Genomic DNA, 24,172 nt, shown 5'->3' with positions numbered 1-24,172 from the left:
TCAGTTAAGCACCAACTTGCTTTCGGCTTGGGTCATGATCATATGGTTCCTCGGACTGAGGCCAGGTCAGTCTCTGTACTGACAGTGCAGAGCCTGCTTGGGATTCTCTCTCTCCCTCTCTCTTTCCTTCTCTCTCTCTCTCTTAAAATAAATAACATAAAAAAAGAAAAAAAGATTTCACCCATTTGGAAAAAAAAAAGAATGTTCCATTTGTGTTTTGAAGCTAGTTATTATGGCTTTGTAAGCCATTCAACCCACACATAATATAAAGTGAATTACATGCATAAGTGTTTTATGTCTCTATAGGTTCTTAATTAATAATGGACTATGATTATAAGTTTATTTTTAAATTTTCAGTTAAATGCATAACTATTCTTCTCTGGGTTGTGGTAATTCAAAACAGATTTGTAAATTTTTGGTTGGTTTTTGGAGTCATATTCTTGTGGTCATCTTTGTATTTACCATTGATCAGTGCTCTGAAGAGAACTATTTCTGAGAGTAAGTTGGGAAGGATGGAGGTGATGCTACTTTAGCTCCTTTTGCTTTCTGATACAGAGTGATTAATGTTCAACTATATTTCCATTGAAGACAATCCAAAACACATTTTTCACACAGCTTCTTTCAAAAGCTGAGTGCTTTATACAGTTCTATGAATAAATTTTGCACACGTAAGTAAAACGCTTTTTTATAATGGAACATGAGATATATCCACTGGAATTATAGCTTATTAAGTAATTTAGAATGTTTGGAAGGATTCTGACATATCTAGACAACCCATGAGACTTGAATACAATAGTCCTCCCTTATCCACTGGTTCCCTTTTCAGTTTTAGTTACCACAGTGAATTGCGGTGAGGAAGTAAAGATTCTCCTGAGGTACTGCCAGTCAGTCAATAATAACTTAATGCTCTGTCACATTTGCCTCACTTCATCTCATCACATAGACATTTTATCACCTCACTTCTCACATCTCACACAGGAAGGGTGAGTCCAGTACAGTAAGATGTCTTTTTTTTTTTTTTAAACGTTTACTCACGTTTTGAGAGACAGAGACAGAGCGTGAGTGGGGGAGGGGCAGAGAGAGAGGGAGACATAGAATCAAAAGCAGGCTCCAGGCTCCGAGCTGTCAGCACAGAGCCCAGCTTGGGGCGCGAAATCACAGACCGTGACACCATGACCTGAGCTTAAATCGGACACTTAACCGACTGAGCCACCCAAATGCCCCAAAGATATCTTGAGAGAGAGACCACATTTACCTAACTTATTACAGTATATTGTTAAATTTTTCCATTTTATTATTAGTTATTTTTGTTAACCTCTTACTGTGCCTAATTTAATGTTAAACTTTATCATGGGGGCGCCTGGGTGGCTTAGTTGGTTAAGTTTCCAACTCTTGCTTTTGGCTCAGGTCACGATCTCACGGTTTGTGAGTTGGAGCCCCACATCAGACTCTACAGTGGCAGTGGGGAGCCTACTTGGGGTTCTGTCTCTCCCTCTCTCTCTGCCCCTTCTCTACTTGCATGCTCTCTCTCTCTCTCTTAAAACAAATAAACTTAAGGGGCGCCTGGGTGGCTCAGTCGGTTAAGCGTCCCACTTCGGCTCAGGTCATGATCTTGTGGTCTGTGAGCTCGAGCCCCGCGTCAGACTCTGTGCTGATAGCTCAGAGCCTGGAGCCTGCTTCGGATTCTGTGTCTCCCTCTCTCTCTGACCCTCCCCCATTCATGCTCTGTCTCTCTCTGTCTCAAAAATAAATAAAACATTAAAAAAAATTAAAAAAAAACAAATAAACTTAAAAAAAAGCTTTATTGTAGATATGTATGTATATTGTAACACCTTTGTATAGTGACAGATGGTCACTAGACTTATTGTGCTGAATATTTCATAATGAATAAAATATTGAATTACTATGTTGTACATAGTACACCTGAAACTAACATAATACCCCCAAAAACAACAGAATCAAGCAATGTTTTCCATGCAGGTGTAGTAATTGTATTATTTATGTCTAGAGACTTTAACCCTTTCCTAGTGAAGACCCAGTCTTGCAGGGATGTTTCTTGTTATTCTAATTGAAGTTTAGAATGCATTCTCCTGCAGGCTTGGTGTTGCAAATCCTTCACACTTTCTGCACTTTTGTTACATCATTTGTAAAACAAAGAATTGAGACTGGTGGTTGTGAAATCTCTTGTACAGTTAAAATGTTCTCTTATTTTCATGAACTACACTGATTTCAGGTCAAATTGATCTTGTGAGTTCATCTGGGCACCTATCATTTTTACATTATTTTGATGAGAACACGCATTTTAAAATCTTACCTGTAGGCTAGTAATATCTTTTGAACACAACTCAATCGTATCATATAGATTGGCCCAATATAAGAACAGAGGCAAGACAGAATATTAATCATCACTAATTTTTGTATTACCAATTTACCATGAGATCTTTGTTGATGAAAGGCCATATCCCCAAACTGCAATTTTATTAATTCAGTGGAGAATTGTTTAACGTACCTATAAACTTTCTTAAAAGGAACTTAAAAAATATAAATAAATAAATTAAATAAATAAATAAATAAATTGATTTATATGTACAAAATTTGGGGTAAGGAGGCAGATACCAATAGATTTATATATCAACCTCAAACATAGGTTCCTTGTTTATCAACTAGTGATGTTAATCCAACTAAATTTTACAAGTGCACCAAGTGAAGGAAAAAAAGTTTCAAATTTCTTTCAGCTTTGTCTGTATACCTAAATGATTTTCTAGTCAAAAGTATCTTTATATGAAAAGGTGAAATTTATCAATATTTATCAATACCAAAATGTATCAATGTACCTAGAATATCCATTTGTAAGTTTCTCAGGAACAGTACAGTATTTTGCACATAGTAAATAATAACTAACTTAATAATGGTAAGGGTTTTTGGAATGAAACTGTGGAAGAATATTAGATGCTTTTGATGATGATGATGACGTTGCCAAAAATCAGTGATAAGGACAAGAGTGATGGCGAAGATATTAAGACAGCAACAGTGAGATAAGTTACTTTATTTGTACTTAAGATTAGCTCTTTTCAGGCTAGCATAAAATACTTTTTTTTCTTTCTTTAATAATAGACCATATAGTTTGAGACTCTCTGAAAAGAAAAAAAAAAACTAACTACAGAAGAAAAGTCTTTTGGAGAACTGAAACAATAAATGATACCAATTTTCCCCTAGTAGAGTTCACTGTGCTCTTTGAATAATACATATTGTGTAGATTTATTTCAATAACTCCTTTATACACCAGTATGGTCAATGTATTCTCTGGGGAAGTTTAAAAGACTAAAAGGATATTTATATTATCGGATGGTTTGGACTAAATGAATGATAGGGTATTTTCCAAAATTTCTATTCTGTTGTTCTTATTTGTTTCCATTGTTGAGATTACTATTATCACTTCTGAACATCACATTTGGCAGAGTTAAAAATTAATTATGAATTTAATTTATTTATATAATTTTATTTTGATTTAAAAATTTTTAAACAAGCAATTAAAAAGGTCACAAGGTATGGGGTGTGTGGGTGTGTGTGTGTGTATGTGTGTGTGTATGTGTGAGTAATATCATGTATATTAAGCACCTGCTGGACAAGATGCTTTACAGATTAATCTTTACAACAAGCCTAGGGAGTGGGTGTTATTTTGCAGATCAGGAAAAAGATTTATGAAGGTTTATTAGTTTGGTCAAGGTCACACAACACTAAGTAGCAAAGCTGGTCAAACCCAGGTGTACAGAACTGTAAATCCTAGGTTCTTTATGACCAGCATTTTATTTTGTAAACGATTATGAGAACAAAACTTACGTGACAGACTCTGCTACTCTTTTTTTTTTCTTTTGGTGCAAAAAAGGTGGTTTTATTAAAGCATGAGGACAGTATCCATGGGCAGAAAGAGCTGCCCCTGCTACTCTTCTGAATTCTAAAATCTACTCCTAAAAAGGGCTGAGAGTCTACAGGACATCTAACACCTTACTTATTAAGAGCACAGTATTATATAAATTATATGAATGTGTTTTCAAGATAACATTCATTAATTATTTGGTCATTTAAGACAATACATTTATAAATATACTATAAAAGTCTTCCCCACCTTTCTCAACAAAATATCCAAAAAAAATTTCATATTCAGAATCTTTATCATGGATGTTAATTGTCAGGTTTTGTTGTAGTAAGATTTCCTCAATGACTTTCAAGTCTGCTTATTCACTAGTAGATTCCAGATTGCTGTGCTCTACGAATAATACTTAAGAGATCAGGCTCAAAATGGATTCATATTCCATGAACTCAAATCTTAGCTCTTGCTGGTTTTGTAATTTTTGATAGTTGTTTTAACTTATTTAAATAAGTTTTAGTTTTTCCATATTTAAAGTGGAGATAGTGGTGCCTACTTCAAAGGTTACTTTAAGGATCAATGTGGCTGATATGTATAAAGAGCCCTGCACAGATCCTTACATATAGTAAGGGTTCAATAAATGATAACCAGTTATTATTATACCTTTATGTAAATATAACTTTTATTGATTTAGTAAATAAATGAACATACCAGATCCTCCATTTTCTAAATGTTCAGCAGCAGCAAATTCTCTTCCTCTAATTGGACATTTCGAATGGAATATGGTCCAGAAAAATAAATTTCAGAACATAATAGCATTGTATCCACGTTAAGACTAATTAAGCTTGGAATTCCTTCTGTCATGAAAATGTACAAGCATGACTTCCAACATGGTGAAGCTAGAACCCAAGTTAAAGAGATGACTAGTGATTTCTTTTCTTTCCTTTTCTTTTCTTATTCTTTCTTTCTTTCTTTCTTTCTTTTGCGGGGGTTGGGGGGAACTGAGAAACTCTTTTAGATGTTGCCCTATGATGAACCCCTCCATCTGTCATCCTAAAACAGATGTAAATTTTGCCAGTTAAAGAACTCTTAAGCAGTGGAACTTTGAGAGTTGAGGAGTTCGGGGTGCTGAGCCTGCAGAAAAGGCATGGCATGCGTAGGAGGCGATGTGCAGGGTGTAAAGAATCCAGTGAAAGCAAGAATTTGAATCTAGGTTTAATGCTGAATTGTATGTGAATGTCCCATAATAAAACAGAGAAACAAAACTGCTCTGATTGAAATAGGACTTCAGAGGATCAGGAACTTTGTCCACAGAGCAGCCCGCCCACCTCCAGAGGTGTTCTCCACAGAAAATTATCTGCTCACTGTGGCTTCGCCAATTAACTCTCAACAAAAATTAGATGACAGGAGAATTTTGATCAGTTGAGATTTATCCTATTTCAGTCTCCCTGCCTTTACAAGACCCATATTTTTCCCATAAGTATATGACATCAACCAAAGGAATGCATGGATTTTGTTTGCGTCTTGATTTAATCAAAACAAGTGTAAAAAAATACTTTTTTTGGAAGGAGAAGATCAGGAAATGTGATCAAAAATGGTTATTCAATGATAGAAAGAAATTATTGTTAGTTTTATTACATATGGTAACCACATTGTAGTTATTTTTTTTGAAGTCTTCATCTGTTAGAAGTAAACACTGAAGTCTTTATGGAAAAGGGGTAGGATATTGGGAGTTGCTTGAAAGCGCTCAAAAGTTGAGGATATAGGAGGGATGGGAGAGAATAAATGAAACAAAACGGGCAAATGTTCATAAGTGTTGAAACTGGGTGGATGGGTTCATGAGTGTTTATTTTACTATTCTCTCTAGTTTGTGTATGTTTGGAAATTTCCATAATAAAAAAAAAATTCCACTAACTTATGTTATAGTCCACATGAGAATATTTTCCTGACCTGAATCTGTCTGGTCTAGTTGGGACTTGGCAGACATATTCTGCCAAATCTGTAGGAAAAATTTCTTAGGAGTGATTAAAGACAAATACTCATCCAAATTGAAATTGAGTTAAAAATAAAAGTGCTAATAAAATATTGTAACACTTTAATCTTCTAATTTTGCTTTCCTGATTCAATTATTTTAAACATGCAGTAGAATTGCTTATTGTGTTTTTCTTGATTTCATTGCTTTTTGAACACCAAATTAATTTTCAGCTATTGGGAAACGTTACAACTGCCAAGTTGCAGATAAGCTGTTGGCTTGCCGTTGAAAAGATATTTGTTCCTGAAACAATTAAAGAAAACCGAACTATACTTGCTATAAAAGGGTTTTTTATAATGTCTATATGTTTGAAATAAGTCATATAGGCAGTTTGTAATTTTGGTGGTGGGCTAATGGCCATAGCATATACAGAAAACCAGCTTTAGAGAATCCTGAAAGCAAATATTATGGATTTAGTCACTACACCAGTTTATAGATCAACACAAGTATCACACAGGAAGGAAATTGCTAACAGGAAAAAAAATTAGGATCCTGTTTACTGTTATGCATTCAAAGCAGGACAAGATTTCTAGAACTACTTATCTCCTGGATAATTGGGTACCATGGTCAGAGCCATGATTCTGGTTTTTAAATAGCATCTTTTCCTAATTATTACAAAATAGCAATAATGAGAGTTTGGTATGGTTGTTTTCAGAGCCAGAATGCTCTCACAGTACTCTGTGAGCTGCTAACCTAGCACTTGTAGGTTATTTGCTCTAGGGCAAGATCGGCCCCAGCATCGTAGTGGGGGCAAACTTCTATGTGATTTTAATAACCTTTGGATAATTAGTATATGATTCACATGACTCACCTTAACTAAGATGCTGCATTAGTATAAAGCACCTTATTGTGAGTTAATAGGTTACTAGTATTGTACTAAAAGGATAACTGTAAGTCTTTGGAATCTGATAGGTAGAAAATAGAAGAGTTTCCAAAATACTGATGAAATGCTCGATTGTTATTACATCAATTAATGCAACTTCTATTCAAACTTTTCCATCGCAGGGTGACATTTTGAAAATAAGTAGCACACTAATGTGATTTGGGGCTGGTTTGTTATTGATTGATTGATTTATTGATTGTACAAATGGGGAAGGAATAGAGAGAGACAGAGGCAGAATCCAAAGAACGCTCCAGGCTCTGAGCTGTCAGCACAGAGACGGAGGTAGGGCTCAAACTCACAAACTGCGAGTTCATGACCTGAGCTGAAGTCGGGCGCTTAACTAAACCACCCAGGCACTCCCTTGGGTCTGGTTTTTAAAGTTCTGCCTTTTGGTGCTTTTGAATAAATTGTTATAATATTTAACTTTATATGTATGTGTATAATGCACACACACATATATGTATATTTCATAAAACTGAAGTTTTAATTGGCTACTTGTAATCATCTTTAAATGAGAATGCTTTTAAAATTATGAGGTATCCAAGTGGCAAAATATCCCAAAAAGCAACGTTGGAGTTTTTTGTAAGTACTTTCACAGTGAGAACGTATAGAGAACAACGAGTTCTGTATATGTTCCTAATTTAAAAAGGAAGCATTTGGCATACATGGACATTTCTACAATATTGTCTTGAAATATTCATACTGAGATGAAAGTATGAAGCAAAATTCCTGTAAAGCTAGCCAAATTTTTTGATATCTTATGTCACCAACAGTAATTTTTTTATGCTCTCACATATAATCAAGTACAGTTCTAAACACATCTTTGATTTGAATCTTATTTCTGTTCTGTTGGTAGAGTGAGTGCACACGTGTGTTTTCTTTGTCGTGTCGGTGAATAAAATGCAAGCTGAGCAAAATGGAGGTGACTTCTTTACAATTTTTTAACAGAGCAACTAACCAGCTGAGTGCTTAATACAATCAAAACGAACCCTAGAATACAAGAGAATGTGTGGATTTTGAAAAAGGATAATAGGCATGTTGAGAATCATGCTGAGATCTAATAGGAATTTACAGTATTTTTTTTTTCCTTTTTCTGTCTAGACTCCCCTCTGTGTGGAACTATTTCTTTTGTGTTGGTGTTTCATTGCTTTCGCAACAGAGGGACTTAAAATAAAGGGAGCAAAATAAAACAAAAGTAAAGTGCTCTCTCACCTTGCTCCTCTTTTCTTAGTCCATACAGAATACTGCTAATTACACTTTCATATTCCATCCAAAAGGAGAGAATGTAAAATCAAGTAGATAAGAGAAGTACCTAGTCATTCTGGAATCATAAGACAAATGAACCTTGATTAAAATGCATGGAATGTTCCTCTAACCCAACCGGCTCTAACATTTATTTTAAAGACTCATGTATGGAAAGCAAAGTATGAGAAAAAAATATGCTATGTAACCTCAAAGGTCAATTAAATTTTTCCTATCATGAATTTTCAGATATTGAATTAGTAGCCTATAAATTTACAAAGCTGAGATACTTATGGTAGTAACTAATACTTACTATTGTGTTTCAGGTACTTGTTCAAAGTGTTTTACCAGTATCAATTTATACAATAACTCACATCAATCATATGAGGTTACCTTTATTATCATTATTCCCTTTTACAGATGAGGAAATTGAGGCATGGAAAAGTGAAGTAAATTCTCTGTGAGGCTCATCCTAGATTTGATCCTAAAGTCTGATTCCAGAACCTGACCTAACTCTTCATTTGACAGTTTTCATTTTCCTTTATCAGGGCATTCTAGAATTGTAGATTTGTTAGTTTAAAGCCTTAGTCCTTCTAAATCTGCTCAGTTGCAGAAACTGACAGTCTTTAAGCTGCTTTATCTATTCTCTCATAGAGTAAAGAAGTCTTGTCGTTTTAGTACTTTGGCACCATGATGAATAAGGTACCATCCATCTGACAACTAGAAATACCGATGCCTAAGGAGAACTACTTCTCTGTCTTCCTCCACTAAATTTGATCCCTTTTACATCAAAGCAAGTTTGAATAAGACCTGAATTTACCACAAACTCTAAGACATTTTAATTTTACCGTTTACCACCTTCCACAGAGATGGTTAGATCAGTTTCTTTAGCCATGGCCCATCTGCGTCTGAGGTTCTTATTTTTTATTTTGTTTTGTTTTGTTTGTTTTCCTTTTAAAACTAGTACCCCGTTGGGATACTCTGTGAGTTATTCCTTCCTGAGAGAACAATAAAATTGATAAAAGCAAAATTAAAACCCTTCTGTATTTGCATAGATTCAATATTTATTTTTAATTCAATAACTCCAGCCCTAGTCACTGAATAACATCAATTGTGTCCATGTTTGTTTTATTATCCTCATTTAAACTTAATTGCTAAATCAGTGAGCCTCTGGTTGTTTTGATGGCACAAGAATGAAGTGTAACTTAAAAAATATTCTTACTAGCTTAGGTAATTGCGGAACATCAGCAACAGTTGAAAGTAAAGAACTATTTATTTATACTCTAAACAAATGCTCACCCCTCTGGGCGCTCAGCCATGTTGTGAACGATGTCCCACCTCAAGTGTCCACTGTACTGTTTTCCACAAAGATACTTTCCAGGAGACTGTTGGTTTGCATGGTGCCTTCTGACAGTTTAGCCATATTAATTCTCAGGTTTGTTTTGGTTTTGGTTTTGGTTTTGGTTTTGGTTTGTTTCTGTTTCTGTTTTTGCTTTGTCTTGTTTCTCCTCAGAGTTTCTTTATACCATTCCCGGCACCCTGTCATCATTTACTGACTTACATTTGGAATGGCTAAATTAAGCAGAATGGATAAAGTCTCATGAGTTAAATGAATGTGACTAAAGGAGAAGTGGTAGAAAAGAGTTGGTGCAGAATAGGAAACAAATGGGCTCTGAAACTTTGTTAAGTTAACACTTGTATCATGCGAACCTTCTCTGTAAATGGAACCCCGCCTCTCTGTCTTGGTTGTATTAACAACCCTGTAAAAATTAGATGTCTAATAAACCTTGATTTACCTACAAAGAAAACCAGATAAACACAATGTCATGTCTTCTGAGTTTATTTGATCATGGGGAAGCAAATGAACTAAGACAAAATTTTAAAGTTGGGGTAAATATCCTGCCTATCTAATCCACATTAGAGGTTTTCTCTATCTAAGTGATTTAATCAGACTATTTAAGTGACTTTTAAAAATTTAAGTTATAGATTAAAAAAAATGCAGCCTAGGATACCTCCTAAATATTGCCCATTAGAGGTTGGTAGAGGAGTTGCTTTTCAAAATGGATTAAATGATGAGCATAGTAATGATCTGCATTAAAAGATGTGCCCAACATGCTCTGTTGTTGGGTTACAATTGATTTAATTGGCTAACCTAGTGTCTTTCCATAGGTAGAGGTAAGCTGCTACCTGCATGACTTCAAATATAGTTAATGGGGTCTAAGAGCAGGACTCTCTCTGGATGGCTCAGCTTTCTGATTCCAGTTCTGTTTTGATACATCATAGAACAGAATCAATATATTAGTTAGATTAATAAACTGTATTCTAGAGTAAAATATATGGAAAATAAGAGGTCAGAAGTAGTTTCAGACATAATAGATTATTTGCATCGGCTGATTTGAAGGGTTATTTTGGGTGGTATTTTCTAGCTTATCAGGCTTCCCTTTTCTTCCTTTTCTCAGCTCGCAATAATACATCTATAGCATTTTAAAATGGATTTTAATAAAAGAATTAAAACATTATTTTTAAGATCTCTTATGCTTAAGAAAGAAAAAAAAGTTCACTGGAAGTGGTGTTTCTCGTAAGAAACAGCTTTGTGTTTATAGCCTACTCTAATAGGCTGAGAACAAGGTGCTTTTGATGTCCACATGCAGATCTCCAGAGTAAGGGAAAGAAGCGTGGAGCTGAGATGCAGAGAATTCTGTGTCTCTGTTGGAAACTAAGAAAAAGAAGATAGAGGGCTTGCTAATCATTCCAGAAGGCATAATCAGTCCAAACTTTGGGGGTTAATTGTAGTCCTAGAAATAAAAAGATGGTCCAGTCATTAAGTTGAGGTATCTAGGTCAGTATTAAAAGGTTTTTTGATTTGTTTTTTGAAGGGAACATAACTGTGATTCCCATGCAAATATAAAATAACCATGTATCAAATTTTTTTCTTGCATCAAAAATTTTATTGAACTCAAGAATTAATGAACATTTTAGTCAAATACTACAGTGGTTCAACAGAGAATTCAATAACCAAATATAGATCAATAGATAGCTAGATGATAGATAGATAGATAGATAGATAGATAGATAGGATGCTAAAATTAATTTATGGATAGATACAGAACATGTCTGTCAATTGGACAATAATCCATTACATACACCACAGGCCCCAAAACACCAGTAACCCAGAAAGGTATGCTAAAAACATCTCACTTACCAAAAACGAACATTCAGTTATCTTTGGATCCATCTTAAACTCTTTCACAATTTTTTTTCCTACAAAGTCTCAACCATGCCAAGGGTGCACTTGGCCATTCAGAACATTTTAGAAGCAGAAGACCTGATGTCTTGAATGTAAGAAAACTAAATAAAGGCATTTGCAGACAGAATTGAAAAGCAAACACAAAGTTTACCATTCAATTCTTGAGATTTCTGACTAAGATTTGGTTCAGGCTTGTAACATAATTTGCTGAGGCAATACTCAACCTGCTGATGTGTAGGAACTGAAATCACCATGCAAATGTTGATTTGCATCAACTGATTGAAATCAAATATTTCATACTACAAAAATGTATTCAAAATGTACTTAAAATTTTTATTTTTCATGTAATAGTTTATTAGTATGCTCTCAAGTAACTTTTCTCCTAATAAAAGCTATTTTTACTTTAAGATTTCCATTGGCTATGTTAATACAGAGTTAGATAGCAATTAAAGAATAGTAGCTGGGGTGCCTGGGTGGCTCAGTCAGTTAAGCATATGACTCTCGATTTCGCCTCAGGTTATGATCTTACCATGACAGGGCAGAGCCTGCTTGGGATTCTCTCTCTCTCTGTCTCAGTCTCTCTCTCTCTCTTTCTCTCTGCCCCTCCCCTGCTTGCATGTGCTCTTTCTCTCACTCTCAAAATAAATAAACTTTTAAAAATGAGTAGTAGCTTATTAGTACTAAGTAAGTACTTCATAAGGCAAGATTCAAAGCTCCACTCCTTCACCCCCTATGCTTCTTAATTCTCTTCATTGTCACCTCAGAATTAGCACAACAAATTACAGGCACGAGTTACTAAGAACACTCCAAGGGCATGCCATACAATGTTTGTTACTTAAAATGATGCAAATATACTGTGTTAATGGCTATATTGTTAAAAGTTACACTTTTCACTCTCTCTCCCTCTCTCTCTCTCTGCCCATCCCCTGTTCTTGCTCTTTCTCTCTCAAAATAAATAAACATTAAAAAAAAGTCACACTTTTCAACATTCCCATTTACAAGTGACACAAAAGTCTGCTGGACCTGTGGAGAAATAACAATTGTGAACAAGAGGAAAGAAATATTTTTTCCCCTTTTTCCTTAGAAAAAGCTCTTGGATGACTCTTTTTTGTGTGTGGGATTTTTTTTATTTGTTTTTGTTTTTGTTTTGAACAGGGTGGGTGTTATTTTGTTTTGTTTTTTAGATGTTTGTAATGTGGTGATCTGCTTGGGAACTGGGCATGTTTCCGAATGAAACATTTGAAATATTTAAGCAGAAAGATTTAAGGGATGTTGAATTTTAATGTTTCATCTAAGGTCTTTCCAAAAAGACATAAAGAAAGAATAGTTTATCTACCAAGAGCCTTGTTGCACATGCTCTTAGCAAAGCTCCTATAATTAGGCTAACATGATTTTGGGGGGAAAGGGAACACTTGGCAATGGCAACACCTGCATTGTCACTGAAGCTTTCAAAGACACATCTGAAAACACATCAAACACCAATCTAAACAAATACAAAAACAGAAAACAAAAACTTTCTTAATATTTTTTCGAATGTTTTTTAAATAGTTTGGGATTTGGTAGACCAATATATGGATCTTCTAAAAAGGTCTGGACTGAAATTTCATGTGACTTGTAAACTCTTAAAACAATTGCCTACATGTATCTGATTTGATAGAAACATAAATTTGTTTTCATGACTTTGAAGCAATGTTTTCAGGAGGATTGTTTATGAAATACAGCACGTCAATATTCGGGAAGTGTTCAAAACAACAACTCCGTGTCTGTATTCCTTTTCCTTTACCCCACAAAGAACTGGACTGAGATCACCAGCTTATTTTAGCAGGCCAAAAAAAAAAAAAGTATAGCTTTGTTTACAGTATTACATGTATGTGTTCATAGGCAAAACTCAGCATGTTTCAGATGAACTAGCCTGTCTTCATAAGACCGCCAAAGGATGACCATAATCTTGATTTGAAGTGTAAATAATAATGAACTTTTAAAATATATGTATTCATGCAATATCGTTTAATTACACTAATGTGATTTTGAGTTGATAAAAATTACCTTGGTTTTACATTATTAAACTTTTAAGAAATCACTCTTTTAAACCCATAGGTTTTGTATTCAATAAAATGTTTTAAAGATAATTTTTATTATTTATCTCATTTTTTACAAAACATAAAACATAAGCTTCTTTCTGCTCTGAAACAAGTTCTTTTCTTTTTTTTTAAAGTTACAGTTTGGGTTGTTTCTATACTTAATGTTAGGGCATAATTAAAGGAAAAGTAAAAAATAAGGAGACATTTATAAATACTCATTAATAAGTATTTCAGATCTGTACTTACCATGAAAAAGCATTCATTTTTTTAAAATTTTATACCTTAATTGTTGAGGAATTATAAGTAATATTTATTTTGGCAGAATATTAGCAATATATGCTTAGGAACCGTTTTAAGTTAGAATGTGAACTAAACACTGCGTACCTGAAAAGAATCTCACTGATATTTTTCCAGTGGAAGTATTACTCATAATGGAATAGCATTTTCAAAGCAATCTACAAAACTTCCCCTAAGTTAAAATATTATCTTATGTAAAAGAGGAGAAAAAAATTAGAAAAAGGGAAGAGAGTCACAAAGTGAAAAGAGCCAAACTACCAATGGGAAAATTAAAAAAAAAAAAGAGTTATTATAAAGTATTAGTCACCAACCTTATGATTTCTGATCTCAAAATAAATGCTGTATATACCCATTTAATTTATTTTAAATATAGTATCTAAAAATTTTATTGCTTTTAGGTCATGGTCATTACCTTTATGACCTGAAATACATATGTCAGGCATATCAACCAATTGGCATCTACCCTCTTTTAAAGGTAGAAAAAAAAAAGATGAGTATTATATTGTAATACTTTGTTCTCTCTCTCCTCCTCTTTCTATTTTTTTTGTTTTGTTTTTTATTTTTTGTTTTCGTTTATGGATGGTTGGTGATTTGTTTGCTTCTCCTGGTTCCTGTTGATCAGTGGTGTTTGGCCAGTTTGTATTTTTCCAGACATCACTCCACGATGTTGTTGAGGTGTATGATGGGCCAACTCAGCAATCTTCTCTGTTATCTTCCCTCTCAGGATCCCATTCAGGTATCCTTTAATAGAACTGCCATGCATCAGTTATTGATTAAAGACTGACTTTGATTGGTATTGTAGTGAAAGTTGAGATTTATGTCATCCATATTAGAAATAAACTGAAAATAGAATCACTCTTTATTGAAAAAAAAAAGTAGAAACACGATAATAACTCGAACGCTTGAGAAAAATATAACCAACTATTTTGGGGCGTTGTAATCAAGTAAATATAATATTTAGTCACTTAGTCTATGGTGTTAAATGTAATATAAAATATTTAAGGATTCTTTTTAAATGAGACAATATGTATCAAAATGTAATTAAAGCCTTCTGTAAAAAGGTTGTGATTGAAGCTGAACCCGAAGAATATATTGCCAGAGATAGGATATATTGAAGTAATTTGATAGAACATAGATTGACATTTTCAAAAGACAGTGTAAATTAATATAACTTGTTAGGTTTACTGAATGAAATTATTTATGATATCTTAGTGTTTGTTTTGTTGAGTAGGAGAATCACTTCCACTGAGTTCAGGTAATCAGATCACAATTCGATTTACTTCAGTTGGACCAATAACAGCTAAGGGATTTCACTTTGTTTATCAAGGTAAGTGACCCTGTAGCCTAGAAACACAGTAAGGAATGATATCAGTTTCCTCATGTTATGTTCAGAGTTTATTGAATGACGAGCTCCTCATAACCATATAGGAGAGATCAAAGCTGTGTTTTGTTTTGTTTTATTTTGTTTTAAGTTTTGCCCCGTTCCCTCCCTTCTCACTAGAGCATTGTTACTTTGACCAAGGTCAAAAGTGACCTATTGCTTACATCATCATTCTCAAGTATGATTTTCCTTCCTTCCAACGTATTGTTTTAAAGCATCTGTTTTTTTTTTTTCCTGACAACTCTTCAGTCTCCACATATTCTATTTTCCCCATAGTCCAGCATTCTAAATTAAAAATGTGGCAAATTTTGTGCTGATGTACTTAGACATGCAGGGAAATCATTATTCCATTCTAAAATTTTAGTTTCTCATTCTTTCAGGAGATTTCAAACTTTCTTCATGGCTATTAAATATTTTTGTGCAATTGAAAGTTTGTTTACATAGATTTTTCTTGCCTTTTAAAGAAAAGGCTTTATATTACCATTAAAATAAGAAAAGACCTATAATTTCAAATATTTTAATTATTTATGATCATGTAGTAGTTTGGACTTATTCCTAAGACATTTATAGACATTTGTGATTTGATATTTTTATTAACTGATTTTATCCCATTTATAATGTTGGCTATAATATTATACTGTTTCATTTTCAATAGTATTCCTTCATTAAACAGTATGAGATATTATGAATTGAAAAAGGCACTATTACAAGTCACGTAAGAGGAACCAATCTATTTGGAATGCATCATATCATTTTCGGGGCAGTTGTCAAACTCCTTAATCCCATCTGTATGTGTTTTAAAAAGAAAAAACATCCTGTTATCATTCTATTTTACTAAAACAAAAAAGTCACAATCGAGAACGTACCTATAAAGTTTAAAAACAATTTCAAATCTGATATTGTATGATTATTAAAATTAAAACTTCTATTGTTGTTAATCTGTCTGACTTCTATTCTACTTAGCCTTGAACATAGTAATTGTCCTCATAAGTAACAAACATATTTTAAACAACTAAGTTTGTGAACCTGCTGTGTAGTAAAATGTTGTGTTTTCTTTTTTAAATTGATGAAACTACTGAAAAGTGAATTGTGACATCACCTCATGTAACCTGCCACATATTGTTTGAACTTGGTATCCCAGGTTAAAAAGAGAAACACATGATCTTTCAGTCATCATCCCATAAATTTAAATATCTAATTCAAAGTACTTTGTTATATTAATGAGTTTGGTAAAACAAAAAATAAAAAAAATCTACTTGATGTTGTTTAAAGACTCAAAAGTAGAATGGTTTTTAAATTAAAAATCTTGATGACAAAGCAGTATCCATTTTAACTTGTATTTTATTCTGTACGAATAAAAAAACTTTTAGAAATGTATTCAAGTTGTTAATTTGAGTGCTGATAAAAAGTGAATATTTCTTTGAGATTTGTTTAGTTATATTTTGAAATCTGTACTTCTCTACCAAATATGAAATTAAAATAAACAATTATTTGTACACAGCTGTTCCTAGAACAAGTTCCACACAATGCAGTTCTGTGCCTGAACCAAGATTCGGAAGAAGGATCGGCAATGAATTTGCAGTTGGTTCATTGGTTCTTTTTGAATGTAATCCAGGATACATCCTCCATGGATCCATCGCAATTAGGTGTGATACAGTTCCCAATTCTCTGGCCCAGTGGAATGATTCCTTACCTACCTGTATTGGTAAGTGTGTAAATTTGATAGATTTGTGATTATACATATTTTATATTTTATATCAAAAGTACTTATCTTGCATCTGTCAATAATTCTATGTTATCTAATAGTTATGCATTAATCCTTAAATACTTTGTTAGTTATGATGTACCTAGATATGCAAATGAATGCGGATATTGGATGCAGTTGAGATGTAATGTGATGAATGAAAAATATTTTGTTTTAAATTAGCTGAATAGTGTCCTCATTTATTGATTTAGATGGATGATTATATATGTGCATATTGCCAATAACAAAATTTAAATGCTAATGATATGGGCTGTTGAAATAAATATCTCTCAAACATTATGCAGAGTGTCCTATGTCAATATGTAAAGAATTTATGTATCATTTAAAGATCTCAGAAGCTGATTTCTTTGGCCATATTCTACTTTGGCATCAAAAGAATTACAAAATATGCATTAGAAAATAAATCTGTTTTTTATCTTTTATTTATTGTAAATATGTGTAAAAAATATAAAATAAGAGATTTTTTCAGTCTCTCACAAGTCTCAGTGGTAATACTTTGAATGAGTAGAATACATTAAGGTTAGCCAGATCTTAATGTTTCAAACTTTATTGTTTGTATTGTTATTGTATACTGTATCTAATTTAAATTGGTAAACAGAATATACACTTTCTAACTTAATGGGCTCTTAACCATGTTATATGAAACATATTAAAATATTCTCTAAGCCATAAAACAGTTAGAATTTTATGCTATTTTAGGATCATTACAATGACTTTTGGTTCTTATAGCATTCTGTAGATATGAAAAAGTAAGTTACAAAGTTTATTTATTCTCTGTCCCAAGAGCATATCTGGAAATTATTTTCTTTGGTTACATAGTATTACATTAAATGAAGGATGGTAATACATAATCACAAGTTAAGAAATAGTTCTCATGAGTTGAATTCTTACTTGTTAAAGTTTTATTGGCATGTGATCTAGAAAATAAGAGGGACATTTTTTAAAAAATAAGAGATAAGCACAATTTTGTTTTTATTTTAATAATCTCAGTTCCAGTTGTTCACAGAATGTGACGAGAGTGTATATGCACACATATAACATGCATATAACACATATACACTTATAAATATGTAAAATATATTTTAATAACATATCTTATGATACCTGAAAATGAAATTACATGTATCTAGTTTTATTTATTTTTTATTTTATTTTATTTTATTTTTAGTTCAGGTTAGTTAACCCAGTGATTCATCTCTTACATGTGACACTCAGTGCTCATCCCAAAAAGTGCCCTCCTTAATGCCTGTCACCCATTTAACCCATTCCCCTTACCCGCCTCCCCATCCAGCAACCTTCACTTTGTTCTCTGTATTTAAGAATCTCTTATGGTTTGCTTCCATCTTTGTTTTATGTTATTTTTCTTTCCTTTCCCCTATGTTCATCTGTTGTGTGCCTCAAATTCCACATATAAGTGAAATCATATGATATCTGTCTTTCTCTACCTGACTTATTTACCTTGACATAATACCCTCCAGTTCTATCCACGTTGTTGTAAATGGCAACATTTAATTCTTTTTCATTCCCGAATAGTATTCCATTGTGTATATATACCACATCTTCTTTATCCATTCATCAGTCGATGGGCATTTGGGCTTCTTCAATAATTTGACTATTGTTGATAGCACTGCCATAAAAGTTACGGTACTTGTGCCCTCGTCAAATCAGCATTTTTGTATCCTTTGGATGAATACTTCATAGTGCAATTGCTGGGTCACAGGGTGGTTCTATTTTTAATTTTTGGAGGAACCTCCATACTGTTTTCCAGAGTGGCTGTACCAGTTTGCATTCCCACCATGGATGCAAAAGTATTCCTCTTTCCCAGCATCCTCACCAACATCTGTTCTTTTCTGAGTTGTTAATGTTAGCCATTCTGACCGGTGTGAGGTGGTAAGTCATTGTGGTTTTGATTTGTATTTCCCTGATGATGAGTGATATTGAGCATCTTTTCATGTGCCTGTTGGCCATCTGGATGTCTTCTTTGGAAAAATGTCTATTCATGTCTTCTACCCATTTCTTCACTGGATTATTTGTTTTTTAGGTGGTGAGTTTGGTAAGTTCTTTATAGATTTTGGATACTAACCCTTTTATCAATATGTCATTTGGAAATATCTTCTCCCATTCCATCGGTTGCCTTTTAGTTTTGTTGACTGTTTCCTTTGCAGTGCAGAAGCTTTTTATCTTGATGAGGTCCCAATAGTTCACGTTTGCTTTTTATTTCCGTTGCCCCCAGAAACATGTCAAGTAAGAAATAGCTGCAGCTGAGATCAAAGAGCTTGCTGCCTGTTTTCTCCTATAGGATTTTGATGGTTTCCTGTCTCACATTTAGGTCTTTCATCCATTTTGAATTTATTTTTGTGTATGGTATAAGAAAGTGGTCCAGGCTCATACTTCTGCACGTTCCTGTCCAGTTTTCACAGTGCCATTTGCTGATATGATTACCAATTTCTTAATGCTTTTTATTTGCCAGTTTTCATACTGAGTAGTTTAAATACATATTCAATTTAATCTTCACAGCAAACCAATTGAAAAGTTACTTTCAGAATTTATGATTGAATAAACTGAGTCTTAGGTGAAATAGTTATTTTTATTTTTTTTTATATTTATTTTGAGAGAGAGATAGAAAGAGCACGGGACAGGGAGGGGGCAGAGAGAGTGGGAGAGAGAAAATATGAAGTAGGCTCTGTGCTGTGAGCACTGAGCCCGATCCTATGGAACTGTGAGATCATGACCTGAGCCAAAACCAAGAATCAATGCTTAACTGACTGAGCCACCCAGGCTGTCCCCCTAAAGTAGTTATTTTTGAACTGACAGAACATATAGTAAGTGGTGGAGTAGAGGCAGAAACTCAGTTTCTCTGACTCTAAACGTCAACCTAAATGACAGAAGACTGCTTCTCTATAGGTTTTGATTTATAAGCTAAGCTTTCCTAATGTGATATCTACATTTTATTTATAATGTGAGATTTCTTACCCTATTGAAATATGTTTTTGAAAATCAATGGTACAGGAAAACAACTCATTTGGAGTTGATATGCCTCCTCCTTTTATCTAGCATGGAGCTTGTGTTAATGGTACTAACAGATCTTCCCCTTTCTGTACTTTTATCCTCTCATAAAGACAAAACAGATAATGTTTCTCCTTTTGAGCCACAATATATGTTGACTTCATACTCTTATAAAATAGTAATAAATAAATTATCCTAAACTAAAGGACCATGAGCTGAGAGAAATGTTCCTCTATGTCTATGCTAAAATTAGTCATGCAGTATGCATAAATCGGAAATTACATTGCTTTAAATCAGTTTAATAATTGAAGACAGACCTATGATAATAATAAATCTCTTCAGCCTCACGATGGATTTTTTAATATTTCTCTATATGTATAGAAAATCAGTTGTTATTTCTATCTCACTTTTCCTAGTATTTTTTAATATAATTTGTGTCACTCTTAGTTTATTTATGTATCGATAGAAAATATCAATACCATATAATAGAAGACAGCTAGGTAAGTAGCTGTCTTTTTTAGTTTCATATACATGATGAAAACTCCTTGAAGATAATCATCTATTATAAAACTAGAGTGATATAATGACATCTGGAAACTCATAAACTAGCTCATTAATCTTTAAATATCATTCAAAAAAATTCATCTCTTCCTCTAGTTTGAGTGTTGGGAAAACCTACATATGCAAAGTACTGAAGTGTAAACCTATAAATCACCTCTTAAAGATCCTATTTGTATATTTATCACACTAATGTCCTCATTAATGGGGAAAAGTCATAAAGAGTCATGTAAAACTGAATAAAATCCCGCATAGCTCCAAACTGTAGTTTAGCATAAGAGTTAATTAAGTCTTGGGTAAAGTCTTCTGCTGTGACCTCAGCACTGAGATGTGGTGAGTTACTATACGACCCTGGGAATTTTACAAACTTTCTGGTTCTCAATTGCCATATAGATGAAGCAGGAAACTAAGAGGATTTCCTCATAGGTTTATTGTGATTATTAAATGATTTGGCATAGTTCTTGGAACCTCGTAAGTACTGAATGACTGAGTTGTTTTTTGTTGTTGCTAAATCTTCCATTGTAGAATCAGGAGAGAAGACTTTAATTCTGAAGGTATTGGTTCTAGAATATAGAATTTACATTCAGTGATGACAAAAGGCTTAATATCTTTGCTTTTTAATTTGTTGATGTGTTGTTTCAATAGCACTTTAAAGTTAATAAAATGTTAAAATTATCTTTCACAGAAGATGTTGGCATCTTTTTTTAAAAAGCTAAAAATATGCACTCTTATCATCCTTTCCAATTCTATTAATTTACAGTCCCTTGAATACAACATATTTTTTTTGCACTTGACATTTTTAAGAAAGACATTGGATGAAATATAATGGCAATTTTCTTGGGGTATAATAGTTATTATTTATTAAAATCTGTTTTTGGGGGAGATTGAAATTTCTTTCCACCAATTGACACATTTAAGGACAAATGGTTGAAAAGAAAGAGACTTTAAACAATAGGCGCATGTTCATGATTTGGTTTGTTCTCATTGTTTGCAGGGGTATAAAATTAAAATAAAGTTAAAAGTTAAACAGCGATTACTACAATTCTAATTGTCCTTGAGTATACATATTTAACCAAGATTTGAATTCAGACTTTTCTTCTGATTTTGGAAAGTAAAAAAACTTCATTATCCAAAGAAATTTATGAAAGTGAGACAGGGTTAGAAGAATAAAACTATAAAAAGACATTAAAAAATGAGTAAAACAAGGGGCGCCTTGGTGACTCAGTTGGTTAAGCTTCCAACTTTGGCTCTAGTCATGATCTTGCAGTTCGTGAGTTTGAGCCCCACATTGGACTCTCTGCTGTCAGCACAGAGCCTGCTTTGGATCCTCTGCCCCCCCTCCGCCTCTCCCCTTCCTTGTGTGCTTTCTCTCTCAAAAGTAAATACACATTAAAAAAAGGAGTAAAACAAGAAAAATGAAAGAAGATTTTAGGAATAAGAAAGGGAAATGAGAGAAAAATAATATAAAGTAGGATACAGAGAATAAGAACTCTAAACCCTAAACATAAATCATTTTTGTTTAAGACAGAAAAAACCTGGGGTGCCTGGGTGGCTCATTTGGTTAAGTGTCCGACTTCAGCTCAGGTCATGATCTCACAGTTCATGAGTTCAAGCCTTGTGCCCGGCTGTGTGCTGGTAGCTCAGAGCCTGGAGCTTGCTTCAGATTCTGTGTCTCCCCCTCTCTCTGCCCCTCCCCTGCTCACACAGTCTCTCACTCTCAAAAATAAATGAACATTAAAAAAATTAAATAAATACACAAATAAATAAAACAGAAGAAAATCCCTATTCTATATGATTATTACAAAGCTTTTTTTTTAATCTTAATGAAAGAAGACGTTAGTGTATTTTTGTTTGTTTGTTTTGAGTTTTTATTTAAATTCCATTCCGTTAACATATAGTGCAATATTGAGTTTCAGGAGTATTACAAAGCTTTTTCATATGCCACATGTATAAATCAGGTGGTTAATCCCAGTGTTTTTGCCATCAGAAACAAAAATCCACGTAAATGGAAGGAGGATGATGCTATTCCACTGTGGTCATTTCAGCAAGGACAAGCGGTCCTACCAGGCACTAAAGCCTATAAAAGACTTTCAGACCAGACCCTAGTCCATGGTTGACATTCAGCTTCAGGGGTAAATGTTAGTAAACTGTCCCCAACCTGTCTGAATTCAGCCTCACTTTATACTTTGAGAGCAAAAGCTGAAGCAGTTAGGAGCCATTACAGTCTCTCTGTCAGAAGTCCACCTATCTGTAGGGGGTTCCCTGGCCTTTTTGAGAAACTTGTCACTCTGTGTATGGAGAGTCTGAACAGAGAACAGACTACTTTTCATCTTGAATTGGTTTGAAAGTGTATACCTAGTGATAGAAAATTGAATAAGACAACTTGTTTTCTGCTAAGTTCACATGAAAAGGATGTATCACCTATGCCATTGGAGAAATAATGCACAGCCTGTAGAACAAGTGAAATCCAGAAAATTGAATATATAACTGAAGGACATATGGCATCTGTATGAGACTAGAAATGGAGAGGCGCTGATTCATAATGACACTCAGATGATAACTCAGTTTAGGTTCTACCATTTGGTCCAACTGCTAACCTGTACATAAATGAAAATATACTTGTATTTCTTCTCTTTTTTTTTTTTTTACTTTTAAAAAATGCTTATTTATTTATTTTGAGAGATCTAGAGAGAGCGTGAGCAGAAGAGGAGCAGAGAGGGAGGAGAGAGAGAATTATAAACAGGATCCACATTGTCAGCACAGAACCCGACATGGGGCTCGAACTCATGAACCGTGAGGTCATGACCTGAGCAGAAATCGAGTCTGAAGCTCAATGGACTGAGCTACCCAAGCATCCCACTTTTATTTCTATTTTTAACTGTAAATATTTTTAGCTTCAAAAATGTTCTGAATACAAATAATTATTTCATAAGTATTAAAAAAAGGAAAGTTTTGACATCTTAAATATTCAAATATGAGAGCCAAACACACAGTTTCTTAGGTTAATATCAAAGTATTATTTTTAATTTTAGCTCATTTTCAATATTTCTTCATAGATAAAATATTAACTGCCTCAATGCCTTTGAACTTTCTATTTTTTCTGCCTGGAACATACATCCCCAAGGTAGTTTTTAGGCTTACTACACCATTTCATTCAACCTGATAATCTTCCTCAGACAGCCTATCTTAAATAATTTTCTACCACCATTCTCCACTTATTCTATATCTTTATTCTGCTTTTCTTTAATGGCAACTGCCCATCTATTATATGTAGTCTGGGGTTTTCTTTATTTGTTTTTTGTTTTGTTTTGTTTTGTTTTTAGTTTTATAATCTTTTTTGCCCTTCTCTCCCCTGACAATATATTGTTTTTATGTTCCACCAAAAGAAGACCCAATAGGTGTTCAAGAAACGTTTGGCACATAATAGGTGTTCAGTAAACATTTGCTCGATGAATGAGTTTTAACAATTAACTGTGATAATTTTCTGAATCCTTGCAGAGGTCAGACAACCCGTCCATTTCCCAAGTCCAGGGCCCATGTATTTTTAATTTCAGACTTTTACCAGATGGTGATGCTCTGGCTCACTTTGCTTGCTTAGATTTTACAAGCCACCCTAAGTTTAAAACTCTTCTAACTATCTTTCTGGATAATTAGGAAAGAGACATAGGTAAAACACAAACAATACATTTACATATTATATGCGTAATTTTATTCTGGGGGAGAACAAATTCTCTATTTATACTTTACAGTTTAAATGTAATCTTCGACAGTCTACTTACAGGATTTGGTGATTGTATTTTCTCTACTGTTCA

General features: G+C 33.6%; 1 protein-coding gene across 2 annotated transcripts in view; it reads left to right on the top strand.

Moving 5' to 3' along the window:
- CSMD3 (CUB and Sushi multiple domains 3) overlaps positions 1 to 24,172 on the top strand; it is a 1,270,863-nt gene that overhangs the window by 1,067,575 nt on the left and 179,116 nt on the right. For both annotated transcript variants that reach the window (XM_047842282.1, XM_047842281.1), the window contains 3 exons: positions 14,273 to 14,386; positions 14,882 to 14,977; positions 16,533 to 16,736. In XM_047842282.1, the coding sequence (XP_047698238.1) occupies positions 14,273 to 14,386; positions 14,882 to 14,977; positions 16,533 to 16,736 (414 nt within the window). The remainder of the gene's footprint in view (positions 1 to 14,272; positions 14,387 to 14,881; positions 14,978 to 16,532; positions 16,737 to 24,172) is intronic.

Source organism: Prionailurus viverrinus, chromosome F2, assembly GCF_022837055.1.
Source record: "Prionailurus viverrinus isolate Anna chromosome F2, UM_Priviv_1.0, whole genome shotgun sequence".
NCBI classification, from domain to species: Eukaryota; Metazoa; Chordata; class Mammalia; order Carnivora; family Felidae; genus Prionailurus; species Prionailurus viverrinus.
The sequence above is the reverse complement of the archived record's forward strand: the minus strand, read 5'-3'. Positions and strand labels throughout refer to the sequence as shown.